Source organism: Mus musculus, chromosome 8, assembly GCF_000001635.26.
Source record: "Mus musculus strain C57BL/6J chromosome 8, GRCm38.p6 C57BL/6J".
NCBI lineage: Eukaryota > Metazoa > Chordata > Mammalia > Rodentia > Muridae > Mus > Mus musculus.
The window spans coordinates 64043639-64059915 of record NC_000074.6 but is presented as its reverse complement, the minus strand read 5'-3'; the positions used below and the strand labels follow the sequence as shown (position 1 = coordinate 64059915).

Here is a 16277-nt window from a genome sequence, read left to right as displayed (position 1 = left end):
CTTGCTGTTGTGCTTGGCAGAAAGCAATTATTTTGTCTCTTTAAATATGTTTCATTAGCTTACAATTTATGAATATGCTTAGTGAATGTACTAATAACCCAGGATAGAAAGACGTGCTAATAGGCTTATGGTTCTCTGCTGGTCATTTACTTACTGGTTCAGAGCGTTCTGAATATGAATTGACTTATTATTAATCAAGATTTCTTTACCATTTTTGTCAAAAGCAAAAAAAAAAAAAAAAAAAAAAAAAAGCCCCAAATCCCAAAATAAGTGTACATACCATTTTGTTATATTATGTATAATATTGTATCATTTTGGTTCCAATGCTAGTATCTGATTGTGTTAATTATATTATTTAACTAACACTTTAGACCTTGATTTATGACATTTATGAGATGCCGTTATTATATCGACCTCTACCTCTACCTCTATCTCTATCTAACATTTACCATCATAATCATTTTTGGATGAACCATTCAGCCCTGAAATCATACAGACAGATAGTATTATAAGACTAAACATGTTATATTTAGGAATATATACATACACATATATATATATATATATATATATATATATATATATATATTCCTAAATATAAATTAGAAAATGAAGACAGGGCCATGAATTTAATTGTTGGTGTTGCATTTGTTTTGAGACAGGTTTTTTTCATGTAGCTCTGGCTGTCCTGGAACTCTATAGATCAGGCTGACCTCGAACTGGGAGATAAACCTCCCTCTGTCTCTGCCTCCTGATGCTGTGACAACAGAGGTGCCTCACCATGATGAACAGGTGGGAGGGGCAATGAATTTGAAGGAGAGCTGGGAGGAATAGATGAAAGGCTTTGGAGGAAGGGGTAGGAACAAACCTTAGAATTACATTACAATCTCATAAATACAAATAAGGAAAATAAAGAATTTGTCACAGTGTTTTGAAACCTATTTCTAAACCACTTATTGTCTTGCAAACTAAAATTGTGTTCCTAGTAAGTGACAACTTCTCTTCCCTTTCACCTCCAGTCCCTGCAAACACCAATTTTTACAGGGTCTATAAAATGGAATAGCCTAGTATCGCATGCAAGTAGAATGATTCCGAGTTACTTTGAGCTTACTTCACTCAGCATATAATCTTCAAGTTTCATCCATAACAACAAACAATGTTTCATTCTACTTACAGGTTAGATCTTCTTTGTCTATTCATATATCAATCGATGGATGTTATTTACATCTTTCTACCTGTTATCAGTCATTTAGCATTGAACATGGACATGCAATTATAAACCTATGTGTTTATGTATCTGTGTGTATATATAATATGTGTATATATGCACACACAGACATATATATTTATATGTATGTATGTATGTGTGTGTATGTATATATATATATATATATATATATATATATATATATATATATATATATATATATATGTGTGTGTGTGTATGTGTGTATGTATGGATATGAACACATCTGGGTGGACCTTGAGGGTCCTCATTCACTTCCTGTGAACCCTCCTATAAGCAGTCACCAGGAAACTATGGAAAGAGTAGGGGTTGGATGCCTTTAGTTCTCACTAAATGGAAACCATTCACCTTACCCTTAGTTCCCTCAAAGCAGCTGATGAGAGCATGAGCCTCTTAAGTTTCCATGTAGCGCTGAGTCCCTTCCAGGCTCTGAACTTGCTACCTCTTCTTTGTGGATTTGATCTCCTTCAAGGGCCGGTTAAATATCAGCTTTGGAAAAACACATTCAGAGTTGATGTTTACTTTCACCATGGTTGCTATGGATATTAGATCTGTTTACATTATAATAAACCTGCCAGATTCACAGAGATTTTATGCTCTAGAGACCTTAAAGTCTGTAATCAATCAACAATGCTGTTATCAAAACACATTCATCTTATGTTAATTGTGCATGGCATTGCATCTAGCACCTAGCTCTTCAACTATCTATGCTTGATCTTGAGAAGAAACTGCCGTTTTCTCTTTTGATTTGTTTTTGCCTTTATTTATCTTTGGATTTCTGTGGGCTTGATGTAGGTATTTATTCTTTTAAATCTATGTGTATGTATGTGAGCCTGCGCGCATGTGTTCAGCACACAGTTGTAGGAGCTTATGTTCCTTACAAGAGGGAGCTGGAAGCCATGGTGTGGGAGTCACAGGCAGCTATGAGCTGCTGTGTGGATACTGGGAGCTGAACCAGGGTCCTTTGCAAGAGCACTGAGTGCTTTTAACCACTGAAGCATCTATCTCCCCATCCCCTTAATTCACTTTTTAACTTCTCTAGCAATACTTAGATCCATCCCACATATTAGTTGATAAAGTAACGTAACATAGCTGAAAATATCGAATGCATGATATAAATCACTCACGTTCTCACTTATGCTTGATTTTTGCTACCCCCAGGTTGATGATGTACAGTTGTAATTAGGGTCAGTGGAGGAGATTCATTGCACAAGCTTTGTACTCAGGTTAAACCTGGAAGAGTATGTAAACACCAGCATTCCATTCACTGATAATGTCTCTGAGATTGGTGCTGAGAAACTACGAAGCGTTTCTGAATGCTATAGATTTCTGTACATGAGGAACACTCCATATGCTATGTAACTGTAAATGTTTATTATGTGTGAGTGCATTTACATTTCTATTTGATTATTCATAAGTACTGGCTACGTATCATATAGTATGTAGACAATGTCAGATCTTAAATAGGTACTGGAAAAATATAAATTATGAAGTTAGTGTTTTTATGAATATTTCTCTGAAAATATACTTTTGTACATATAGCTACTTAAATTTCTAAATGTAACTAAGTGAACAGTGAATTTCCTATAAATTAAAAATTGAAGTGATTTCAGGTAAAAGTTAAAAAAAACATAATGAGTTTTAACAACAGGATACAATCAATTCTCTTTTCTTAAGCACAGTGGTAATTATTTTTAAATTTTCAATAGTGCCTCTGTTGGTTTAATCCTGATAAGTACTGATTTTGAAAACAGAATTTAACCTATGATTAAGATTATTTGAATTTGACATTACTAAATTTTAATCTACATGATTTTTAATGTGAAACAACAGGAATTCTGAGTTTGAGGCTGGTGTGGATTATAACATAACTAGTTCCAAATTAACCTGGGCTAAGACTATCAGTCAATCAATCGTACTCACTCAATCAATCAATCATAATCAATCATAATCAATCAATCAACAAATGTGTTTCCCTTCTGTTCACTCAGGCTTACATTGATGTACTGTTTCTAGGATTTCTAAAGGAGAGTAAGAGGTCCTATGTGTGCAGCGTATCTTCAGCTCATTTTTAGTCACATGTTTTCCTTTCTGGGGTTATTTTCATGTTAATACCTTAGTGCTATGCTGCTAAGAATACCAACAATAACCTTCCCATTCCACTTGTCTTATTGATATCTATTAATGAGACAAGTAATTTTTACAATTTCCTATTGTAGATCGAAAGACATGACAGCTGTGCCTATGACCACCTAGAAGTTCGAGATGGAGCCAGTGAGAACAGCCCTTTGATAGGACGGTTCTGTGGTTATGACAAACCTGAAGATATAAGGTCTACTTCCAACACCCTGTGGATGAAGTTTGTCTCTGACGGGACTGTGAACAAGGCAGGGTTTGCTGCGAACTTTTTTAAAGGTAATCTGCAACATCTTAGTTTTTTTTGGGTGAGGTATTCAGGGCATTAGGCTTTGAATCTTGGCAGAATTGGATTGGAGATCATTGAAAGTTGAAGTATGTCCTCACATTCTATAACTAGTGTGCATTACTAGGAAAAATATGATCCTATATTACTGCAAAAGTTGTATCAAACTTACATGTAGGACATTTATTTGAAGTGTATCATGTTTGAATGAAAATAGGAAGAACAAATACATTTTCCTATGAAAGGACTTTTATAGGATAAGTGGATTAATTTGTGTATGCCAAGTTCACCAGCAGATATCGAAGTGTTTTCATTATTTAAATAGCACAGTTCATTTTCAACAAGAGTTGCTCAGGAATTTGCTATATAAATTGAAATGAAGATAAAGCTATCACTTCAGCTATATAAATTCATTAAAAATATATTGACATGGTAGATTTTTTTCTGGATATGTCACATGTCACAATGGTAGAAACATTGTTTCTTGTGATTGTGTGTTTAGCTGTCAAAGTGCTTAATGTTTTTCTGATACGTATCTCCATAAGGTGTTTGTATTTACATAATCTATACTCATTTATTTATGAAGAATAAAATTATGGAGTACCAAGTCTGTGTGCATTTAAAAATAATACATATTATATCTGTATCAGAGAAAAATTGGACTGAAGTTTATCATGTATTAATATTTATTCATTATGTAATATAAAATTGATATATTTTATATATTTTATACACTAAATAAGACATTATATTTATATAAATGTATGTTTTTTCTATGTGCAATCTGGATAACTTTTTAAAAATTAATTTATTTTTTATACTCCATATTCCATTCCCCACCACCTCCATCCACCCTCCAACTGCTCCACATCCCATACCTGCTCCCCACCCCACCCTGTCTCCACATGGATGCCCCCCAACCCCCACTCCACCTGAACTCTAAACTCCCTGGAGTCTCCAGTCTCTTGAGGGTTAGGTGCATCATCTCTGAATGAATGCAGACCCAGAAGTCCTCTACTGTATGTGTCTTGGGGGCCTCATATCAGATGGTGTATGCTGTCTGTACCACCTGGTACAGTGTTTGAGAGATTTTGAGTGTCCAGATTAATTGAGACTGATGATCCTCCTACAGGAACACCCCTCTCCTCAGCTTCTTTCAGCCTTTCCTAATTCAACAACAGGAGTCAGCTGCTTCTGTCCATTAATTGGGTGCAAATATCAGTATCTGATTCTTTCAGTTGCTTGTTGGGTCTTTCGGAGGGCAGTCATGATAGATCGCTTTTTGTGAGCACTCCATAGCCTCAGTAATAGTGTCAGGCCTTGGGACCTCCCGTTGAGCTGGATTCCACTTTGGGCTTGTCACTGGGCCTCCTTTTCCTCAGGCTCTTCTCCATTTCCATCCCCGTAATTCTTTCAGACAGGAGTCTTAGATGTGACTGTGGAATGACAACCCCACCCCTCACTTGATGTCCTGTCTTCCTGCTGAAGGTGGGCTCTATAAATTCCCTCTCCCTACTGTGGAGTATTTCATCTCAGGTCCCGCCCTTTGAGTCCTGAGAGTCCCTTACCTTTCAGGTCTCTGGTGCATTTGGGAGGGTCCCCCTAACCTCCTATTTCCTGAGGTTGCCTGTTTCCATTCTTAATTTATATTAAAAATACCGAAGCATGAAGAGTTCTAGACAACTACTAAATTTCATTTTTTTTTAAATTTATAAACACTACAGCTTACTTTTTTGATGAAGATATTTGTTTAAATAATTTGTGTGGTATGTGGCTGTGTGCATGTGGTATTTGTATGTCTGTGTGTGCACAGGATGGAAATTCAACCCAGGTTTTCATATGTTGTTCTCATATGCAAATAATATATTCTGCCCCTCAGCTGTGTGTCTCCAGCCTCTAGAAGGGTGTTCTGAAATATATTTAACAAATTTTGCTGTGATATCATTAAGTGTTGCTGTTCTTTTTCAACTTAACCCCAAAACCCCTCTGTGATTTAATAATCTCCATCTGCCCTTAAGTTCAGAAACAAAATACGGTGTGTGTGAGATAAGGACCTTCAGTTGTCCCTCCATCAGGTAGGTTTCTGGTCTCTTGTTCTGTGGATTAGGTTGTCATGCCATTCCTTCCTATGTCACACAGTCAAGTATTAGAACCTTTGCTGAGAAATGAGTTGTCCGCTTTTTTTTCAGAGCCACTAAACATCATATTTCAGTCCCTATTTCAGTCAACTGCAGTTGTACTGTATCTTTCTTGATTTTATAGAGGAAGATGAGTGTGCCAAACCTGACCGAGGAGGCTGTGAACAGAGGTGTCTTAACACACTAGGCAGCTACCAGTGTGCCTGTGAGCCTGGCTATGAACTGGGGCCAGACAGAAGAAGCTGTGAAGGTGGGATCTCTCCCTCTCCCCTCTCCCCTCTCCCCTCTCCCCTCTCCCCTCTCCCCTCTCCCCTCTCCCCTCTCCCCTCCCCCCTCCCTCCTCTCCCCTCTCCCCTCCCCCCTCCCCCCTCTCCCCTCTCCCCTCCCCCCTCTCCCCTCTCCATTCTCCTCTCTCTCTCTCTCTCTCCTCCTCCCCCTGTGTTTCCTGTATTTTCTTCCATAGCAACCATGGCTGACATGAAAGCTCACCTGTTCTCTGGCTATTGGCCCCCTTTGACTTTTGGTTATGAAGCATGTACTTGACTATAGCTCTACTTTCCCCTGCATCTTGCTCTGTGTGCATCCACCCACCCATCCCTCATCATTCGCAGTCATGTATTCTCCTTCCCTGTATCTGTACACTCGGCCCTCCCTTCTGTTCTGTGGTTCTATGACATTTGTCTTTATCATTTTCTTGACATACTATATGCATAGACCACAAATGTTTGCTCGTTACACTAACCAGCCCCAATCTTACCATCGTATCTTCAGCACAGACATAAGCATTTAGCACAAATCTAAATATAATTTATGCAATAAAAATTATTATACGATGACATTTTTGTGGTTATTTACATTTTGTCATTGAGATTTCACATGAGGGTTTATGTATAATGTTTTGTTAACAGGAATGATAATTTCATACAGGCTTCATTTCTCAGAGTAAAGCCAGAGCATATTAGCTGATCTTCCCTCCTTTCAATCTCTCTCAAGATTTCTGCTGTTTCACCTTCATATACATACATATATATATATATATCATATTTATATAGTTTATATATATATATTTAATTCAGAGTCTTACCACCAAAGTATAAATCTCATAAAACTAAGCCTTTTGGATCTACTGTGATTACATATAAACACCAATAAACACCAAAGGCAGTAAAACTCTTTGCTTCATGTTTGATTCTGTGTTGCTGGCTTTAAAAAAAAATGACCCTTCCTCCTTATTTCTTGACAGTCTGAATTCTTATTTGACTTCCAAGTCTCCATCCTACGTATCAAACTGTCAGCCTCTTCTCGGTACTGGGTGCAGAAATCATAGTGACAGAGAAAGTGTCGTATTCTTAAAGAGCACATTGTGTACCAATCCTAAAATAACATGACTCTTATTAACTTTTCTTATTTCTATCTGCCTTATTTCTGTCTGCCTCTCCAAGCCAGAGCCTAACATATCATAGGCAGTGCTGTACCACTGAGCTGCACCCCTAGATTAACATGACTATTCCTTACATGCAGTTCCTAGAAATAAATCTTCTCATCAAAAACCCAGTACAAATGAGTATGAGTCACTTTAAATGTTTACTAACATGCTATGAAATATGCACATACCCATGTTTACATGCACATGTGAACATGCCTATGCTTACATAAACATGTGAATGCACCTATGTTTACATAAGCATGTGAACAAAGCAGCCATCTCAGGCAGCTATTAGATATCCTAGGAAGCAGTTGTGAGCTGGGGATAGCATGTGCTCATTTTATTCATCTTGTCTTGTGATACTCTGATTTTGGTAATTTCAGTAGGAACAAAGAAAGGAAATATAAAATGTCCATTCTAAGAAGATTAATAAAAAAGAAAAAGACTTGTTAAATATAGTGCTTTGGAATAATATGTTATTTCAATTATTTTATCTTTCTTGCTAGTGTACTTCAAATAGTCTTACTTGCCTTGGAATAAAGTATGGTAATTTGAAATAGTGGGTTTGGTCTTATTTTATTAGAATATTGCATGCTATCTCAATATCTATCATCTATCTATCTATCCATATATATATGGATATATATCCACATATAACATTTATGTATATCTATCTAAAATCATGTATATATTTATCAATCTATCATCTCTCAGTTATTTATCTATTTCTATTTAGCCATCATCTACCAATCAGCTATCTATCAGCATTCTCTATATATAGCTGCCCCAATATCTTAGCTGCCACAATTATACTAATTTCACAAAAATAATTTTATTTAAAATTTCCAGGCATCACAATATTGTAAGATATTTTCCATGCATTTAGAAGAAAAAGGAAACTTGGAACTGGCTTAATATTATTCACTTAAATTTTGAAGCAATTTAAAGCATTGTACTGTGGCCATAATTTGCTTTGCCCAAAGCTATTGATTAGTAGCTATGAATGGGTTTTAATGATAAAGTTCTTTAAGTAAAACCTCAGGACATAGCGTGCAGCTCCTAGGCCTGACAACTAGACGCTGCTTCACATTAAATGCAGAGATGGCGAAGTGGAGGTGCTCAGAGCGGAGCATCTTTGTTAAGGAGCTCTTTTTCCTCCTCTCTTCCAGCTGCTTGCGGAGGACTTCTGACGAAGCTCAATGGCACCATAACCACCCCCGGCTGGCCCAAAGAGTACCCTCCAAACAAAAACTGTGTGTGGCAAGTGATCGCGCCAAGCCAGTACAGAATCTCTGTGAAGTTTGAGTTTTTTGAATTGGAAGGCAATGAAGTAAGTGAGCAATGTTAAATGTAAGTTTCCCATGTTTTGAGAACCCCCCAAGGGCAGTCTGACAAGCTTAAAAGAAAGAGGAGAACAGGATGCGATGCGTTTATACAAATGTCCTCTTCCTTTCCCCATTGCTCCTTTCTGCAAGTACTTTCTGGTCTGCTTTAGGCTGTAGGGAACACCTCAGCGGTCCCTGCCAAGTGTCTTGCAACAATCAAGCCATCCTACAAGGGAGCCTGAGAAGCTGTTAGAGGCAGAGAAAGGGGAACAGAGGAGAACAGAAAGAGAGGAGAGAAAAAGAGAGCAAGAGGGGACGAGGCTGGCTAGAAACAGGTAGGGAAAGGGGAGGGGAGAGGGAGAGAGAGAAGGGAAGAGAGAGAGGGAGAAGGAGACTGAGAGGGAGAGATAGAGAGCCTGAGCAAAAGAGGGAGGGAGGGAGGGAGGGATGGAGGGAGGGAGGGAGGGAAGGGAGAGAGAGAGAGAGAGAGAGAGAGAGAGAGAGAGAGAGAGAGAGAGAGAGAGAGAGAGAGAGAGAGAGAAGCTGAACAGTCCTTATAGTGAGCCAGGCTCCTTCCTAGCAGGCTATTGCTGAGTAAGTGTTGGACAGAGCCTATAGGAAATGCTATCACAATTCTGCTTGTGTGGGATTTACTTAGATTTGTGTGGGAGACTGAAAATTACCAGAAGGAGTTTTCTGTTAATTTGATGTCCAATATTTAGGATAAGCTTCCATATCACATAGGTATTTGTAGAAAAATCATAAATAAAAAAACAAAAATAGGTTAAATGAGAACAAAAATATTCACTTATAAGAAAGGTATGAAGCCAGGCGTGGTGGCGCACGCCTTTAATCTCAGCACTCAGGAGGCAGAGGCAGGCGGATTTCTGAGTTTGAGGCCAGCCTGGTCTACAAAGTGAGTTCCAGGACAGCCAAGGCTATACAGAGAAACCCTGTCTCAAAAAAACCAAAAAAAAAAAAAAAAAAAAAAAAAAAGAAAGGAAGAAAGAAAGAAAGAAAGAAAGAAAGGAAGGAAGGAAGGAAGGAAGGAAGGAAGGAAGGAAGGAAGGAAGGAAGGGTCAACTTTTGGATATTGGTATATTTTTCAGATGTATATAGTTTTTCATTATGAATTATGTTTGTGATTTACATACCCGAATGTTAATTTTAACCTAAGAAATTATAAATTTAGTGGAAGTTATTATTCCTTTTCAAAATATAGCTTACTATATTGAAGGCTCAGTTTTTTGACAGGTGACCACATTGAAATTTGTGCAATCACTTATTTGGAAATGTCTGTGGGTTACCCATACATATAGCAAATACAGGTGCATTCAGTGCTTAGGATGATAACAAGGAAATATCCGTTGGGTTTTGGATTTACTGGATTATGTTTATAAACAAAGCACATTTCCTTGATGGCTCAGATTTCTATTAAGACCCCTTTCTGATTCCTTTCTTCTATCTTACATTTCTTCATTTAAATTTAATTAACTATTATTTAATTCTACTAACTATAATGAATTTTTTCTGCATTTATATTTACTTGCACATGACTTAGCTACACTAAGTATAATGAAAAGTGACTCTGCCTTTACTGCATACCTAGAACAAATTGTCAAACATGGGATGAAAAATGTATGTGTACCCCGGGGCTTTTTTTTTTTTTTTTTTTTGTAGATTTTTTTCACAACTCTTTTGCTGTACTCATTTTTGGCACTTGTTCCTTCTTCTCCCTGTCCTTTTACTGCTTTTGAAATATTATTTGTCTCCAATAATTCAATCTGTAGTTATTACGTTATTTTATGTAGATATAAAAATTCCTTTACAGACTTTGAGGTAAATATGGTGGATGAGTTTTGGGTAGTAAACTTAGGCATTTTAGGGAAATATAGAATCACAAAAATTACTTGGCTTGGATAAGTAGAAAGGTGATTTGGTAAAGTGCCCTTTGTACAACCATGTGGACCTGATATCTGTACCCAGCACCTACAAAGAAAGCTAGGCATGGTCGTCAGTTCTCAGGATCCCAACACTAGGAAGGCCAAGACAGACAGGAGGATCCACAGGGCTTTTTGGGTGTTCAGTCTAGGCTAATTAGTGACCCTTGGGTTACATGAGAAACCCTAAAACAGAAACATAAAAGGGAAGTGGACAGCTCATGAAAAATGAGAACCAAAGTTGGCATTTGACCTATAAATGTGGATGGACACTACAGATACAATCACGTGAAGATGCAGACAACACACACACATACACACACAAGTCAATATGTTGATTTAGATTATTTTCTTCTAATGTCATGTGTAAATAATGATGGGAATCAATTAATCCTTTAGACATATTTAACTCATGTGGAATATAACTTTTCCTTACCAATTAGCTCAAATTAGGTTGAACACTGAAATGAAGAGATTGATATTTTTCATAAGACAATTAGAAAAAGCTTTTACATGCTGGGCACTTTTCTGAAATGACCTTTCCTTCCCAGTCCATGATTTGATATTAACTGAGTTTTGAATTAGCTCTAGGATCATAATTATCGCTGCAGCTATTGGTTGTGTCTGGAGAGACATTTTGAATTGACATATGGTGTGAGAAGAAAAGGGGTTTGTGTGCAGGAGGAGGGAACAGAGGTGTTTCCATACAAATGCAGCTTTGTGCTCTAGAAAGCCTATTCTCTTTGTAACAGCCACCATTCACAGAATAGCTGGCTGTAAACTCCTTAGCATATGCCAGAATTCTTAAACTTATAATGGTGTTTCTGTGCGGAAAGCTATTTCAACATTCTGTGTGTTTCGTAGCTTAATAACTTAACTCTTCACATTAAGCCTAAGCAAAACATTGACTTATAAAATATAAGAAAAAGTCAAAACTTCATTGCTGTATTCCCTCTACTAATGTCCCATAGGAAAGTCCATAGCAAACACAGTCAGCATCTGAAGCTATCATTTAGAATGGATTTCTCTCTAAATAAATACCGCAGACTAACGAAGTATTTAGAAAAATTACTTCGCTCTTTCCCAGTAGTAGTTTGTTTATTTAGCACCTAATTAATATCACAAAAACCTCCCAGTGATTTGCGTTGACATACTTTGAAGCACAGATCATGCCCTGGGGTTCAATTGTATGCACTGTTAAACTTTGCTAATTACACGTTTATATAATAAAAGTTTTTCATGCACGATGAATTCTGCAGAATATTCTCTGTGCGAGCTTGGGAAGAGTGTGCTGTGGAAACATCTGTTAGAGGCCATGAAATTGCTTAAGGACACTTGGCATTCTGCTGAGTCCTTGTGTTTTCACGATGCTAGGTAAATAAATCAGACAAGCTTACTCTATTTTGTCACAAATCCATGGCTTATTCCACGAAGAGATTTAGCATTTGTTTACAATCCTGTAGATGTCCTATGAAATTACCTACAGTACCTAACCCTGCAGGAAATGAAGGAACACGAGCCTTCTAGTTAACTTTAAAGACAGGAACTTATTACCACACTCTGCGTATCTTCATCTTGGACTTAGGATTCGTGCTGCATGGGCAGGGTATCATGCTTCCAGGACACAGCACTGGTCTAAACCCCACTCCGGACTGTTTGTTGTTCAACCACAAGCACATGAGATCTGTATGCCCCTGTATATAATATATAAAAGAATCTTAACACAGAAAAATGTGTTTGTTCATTCCCAAAATGGGAAGGATGGCTTCTCTTGATAGTTGTCATTTCAGGAAAAATGTGGAAATCAGTTTTATGTATTCATCATTGGTGTCAGATAAGATGTGGCAAATGCTTTCTTAATTCGTTCCAAGATTTAAAAGAAATATAAATAGAAGGCAGCAACAGGCAGATTATTTTCTTTCTGAGATACTGGCCTTTCAACCAGTGCTCATCTTAATTCTCCTCAGATTTTGGTATTTTTGTAAGACACATGCTGTGAATCCTATAAGGAAATTGATCAAAGTGCATGTCTCTGGGAGTTTTTCCACAATAAACTTCGTGAACCTTCACGCTTTCTGCCCCACAGTTGATTCCTGCTGGATGTTCTTCTCCGAGTTAATCCCTGTAGTACTCCTGAGAGACTAATGAACTAAAACCATGGCAGGTTTCTCTAACATCAATGGCAATCATATTGTTCTCTCTAATTGGTGATCACGGCAACCATGTTTGTCCAGGTTTGCAAATACGATTACGTGGAGATCTGGAGCGGCCTTTCCTCTGAGTCTAAACTGCATGGCAAGTTCTGTGGCGCTGACATACCTGAAGTGATGACTTCCCATTTCAACAACATGAGGATTGAATTCAAGTCAGACAACACTGTATCCAAGAAGGGCTTCAAAGCACATTTTTTCTCAGGTATAAGTGTGCACATGATGTATGTACAGGAGTTCTGTCTTTCAGTGTGTTCTTTTAACTGCTATCACTCCTTTTGTAAGCGGAAAGCATGTGGAATGCCTATGCTAGGCTTGGCAGCTCAGTTAATGCCAGTGTTAGTATATAAGTTTTATAGGTCCCAATGAAATGCTGTCCTTGAATATTAGCTCATATATAAAATTAAAGTAAGGCAAAGGCTCGTATGAGGACTAGAATAGTTTCATGTTCTGACTATTCACTGCATGTGTGTGGTAATAATGGCACCAGGCTTTCCCAAAATGGGCAGATTTTCCAAATAACATTTATTGACTTAGTAAATGTGATTTCATTTGAGCACTAAATTTGTTTTCCTGTTTTATATTTCTTTATTAGGTTAGGCTAAAACTAATGTCATATTTTCTCTAGTTTCTACAGAAATCATTGTGCTAAGTATAGAAATATAATTTTTATAAATTACATTTATATAAAGTTTGTAGCTTTCCATAGAAATATGGAAATGTAATTTACTTATACTTTATATAAATATAACACTATCTAACATTTAATGGCTTGTGACTGTGAGTATACTTTAAAAGTAATTAAAAGTACATTTTTACATAAAAAGCTAAAATGTAAAAAAACATAGATTTTATAAAAATATATATAAACATGAGCAAATCATATTTACTCCATTTTAGATTCACTTTTCACTAAACCATTCTTCTGACTTTCAAAAATGGGTTGTACTAAACCTTACCATAGAACTCTATTCTGCCTGTGTAGCTACTAACCTATTTAACACAACCGAATTCCAACTATGCTTTAATAGTAGGTAATTTAGATTGAGTTAATTTAAATTCCATTTATGCCATCTTCCCTCTGCTTAAAATGAGTGAGCTCTACAATGTCCACGGTCTGCCTGAGTGTTCAGTGTAATTGAAGTTAATGTTCACAAACTCTATTGAGTTCCATGTTACCCTATCTTGCTCCCTTGTTCTCCAGCCTTCCTTTCTCTCAGATTTAATTACCTTTTAAAAATTCTCTTCAATCATTGATTTAGGATTTATTTTAATCAAACTGGAATTTTAATGTCCTACTCTAGTAAAAGAAAGACATTTTCAGACCTACCTATTTATTTTGTAGCTGATCTATATCTTAAAATTTTTATGTGATCCAGTGGTTAGATGAGGATAAGACTGCCTACCCTTGTGCTATCTAAATATTTATTTTAAAAGTTAAATTTATGAAATGAATGATTTTTTTTAAACCATTCAAAACATCTGGATCTTTTACATTACTTTAAATGTATATTCTATCTAAAAAGTCTTTAAAAGATTTATTAGCCAAATCCTGACTACTAAGTATGCTTAACTCTATAGATTCCTTAAGTTTAAAATTCACTTCATTACTTTTGGCCAGGCAGTGCTCTGTGAACAGTAGCATTGATGTATAAAATAACTTTGTTTCACTTATGACATGGATGTAAGAAGGCACATAGCTGGTGATCTGGTACATGCAAACTTGTGTGCTCTGTGAGCTTTGTGAAGTAGCCATATCCCTCAGCAGCATCCAAAATCAGTATATGCATATGTAGTATATGATAATCCAATATCAGCTATAATGCAAGTTCCCTGATATAACTATGTTCATAAAGCAACTCTGGAATTAGTATTTATGTCAATCCTCTAATGAACAATTGTGTACATATAAATTATATAATTTTAGTTAATTTCAAAAAATTTTATACAAGATGAGTATGTAGAGTGATGTTGACCCATGCTCAGTAGAGGAGTCTAGAAGATTGGAAGTGCATCCCAGACGTTAAATGTTGGTGTCTAGTTTTGCTTTGATTTGGTTGTGACTGTGCCCTGGTTTTTCCCACTTGAAGTAAGAACGTATTTTATTGGTGCTCACAATTAAGAGACTGAATTTAAAAGACTTTTGAATTTTAAAGAGATTTGGGTATTATAAAGGGTATTAATGTGTTGGAATTTGTAAAGATGGTGGAATTTTTAAAGTTATTCATGTTTTTAATTAAGGTTTTAGGGATGAGTAAGAAAGGAAGGGTTGTAGGTTAGTAGCAATGTGTTTGTGTGTCAAGCTGACTAGCAGTCTCTTGTATTGGCTAGTTTTGTTTGCCAACTTTACGCAAGCTACAGCCATAATAGAGAAAGAAGCTTTAGTTGAGGAAATGCCTCCATGAAAACCAGCTGTAAGGCATTTTCTCAATTAGTGATCAATGACAGAGGGTCCAGCCCATTGTGGGTAGTTCTATCCTGGGCTGGTGGTCATAGGTGCTATAAGAAACAGGATGAGTTAGCCATAGGAAGCAAGCCCAGAAGTGGCTTACCTGCATGGCCTCTGTCCCAACTTCTTTCTACAGATTTCATCCCTGTTTGAGTTTCTGTCCTGACTTCTTCTAGTGATGGGTTTGTGATCTAGAAGTATAAGCCAAATACGCCCCCCCCCCCCACACACACACAATCACGAAGCAATGGAAGCCCCACTCTGCTTTGTATTCATTTGTATGTGTTCATCTGCGAGCTGAGACATCTGACAAGTTAAATGCACTGCTCCCTATCACAGAATATGATCTACTCCTTAGTTTATCTTGGTCTGCTGGTCATGTGCTTAACCATACATGCTAACCAGAACCTTGGCAGTTGGCATTGGTAACCTGTTACACTAAGTATCCTTAGGACATTAGGAAAGGGGGCAACATCTGTTTCTTAATAGGTAGGTACTTGGTAAAGTCCATGGTAACTGTTAGGGAGAAGAAAATTCTAATGCGCTCTTTGGGGTTTATGGAAAGTTCTTAGAAATCTGTCAGATTCAAGCTTAAAAATATTTTGAATTTGGATTCATAATTAGATCTACTTTACACCTAAATCCCTGGCTCTTTCTGTTAGCTAAGTGGTATGTTTGCTGCAGAAAAGGAAGGTGAAATTTTAGTTGACATAAATTGCTCTTTCAGACGAAAGTAAGGGATGGCAGCAGATGAAGATTTACGCTGAATGGCTCTCTAATGATGATCTTTCAGAATTCTAAACTACAGGAGCTTTTCCATCTTCGTTGCTGTGTATTTGTCTTGAAGAAAAAAAAACATGCTAGATTTCTCATACTGTTTTGAGCATAATAGTATCTATAGTAGAACGTAATGGTGAATTAAGAAATAATTCAGTATGACTCTACTTGTTAAAAAATAAGAAAGAAAACTACACACATACTGTACATTTTAAAAGTTAATAGTTTTCCCCCTTTGGAAACTCAATATTTAGGGATTTGCTAAAGCATAGTCCTTTTTTCTACAAATTCTGTAGACAGCTGAGCATGGTGGTGCATGTCTTTAATCCCAGCACTAGGGAGGC

The 16277-nt window shown here is 36.9% G+C and overlaps 1 protein-coding gene across 4 annotated transcripts in view; it reads left to right on the top strand.

Annotated features, from left to right (window-relative positions):
- The window catches only part of Tll1 (tolloid-like), a 192911-nt gene that overhangs the window by 146093 nt on the left and 30541 nt on the right, over positions 1-16277 (top strand). For all 4 annotated transcript variants that reach the window (XM_006509314.4, XM_011242185.3, XM_006509315.3 and 1 more), the window contains 4 exons: positions 3466-3661; positions 5931-6056; positions 8402-8562; positions 12732-12912. In XM_006509314.4, the coding sequence (XP_006509377.1) occupies positions 3466-3661; positions 5931-6056; positions 8402-8562; positions 12732-12912 (664 nt within the window). The remainder of the gene's footprint in view (positions 1-3465; positions 3662-5930; positions 6057-8401; positions 8563-12731; positions 12913-16277) is intronic.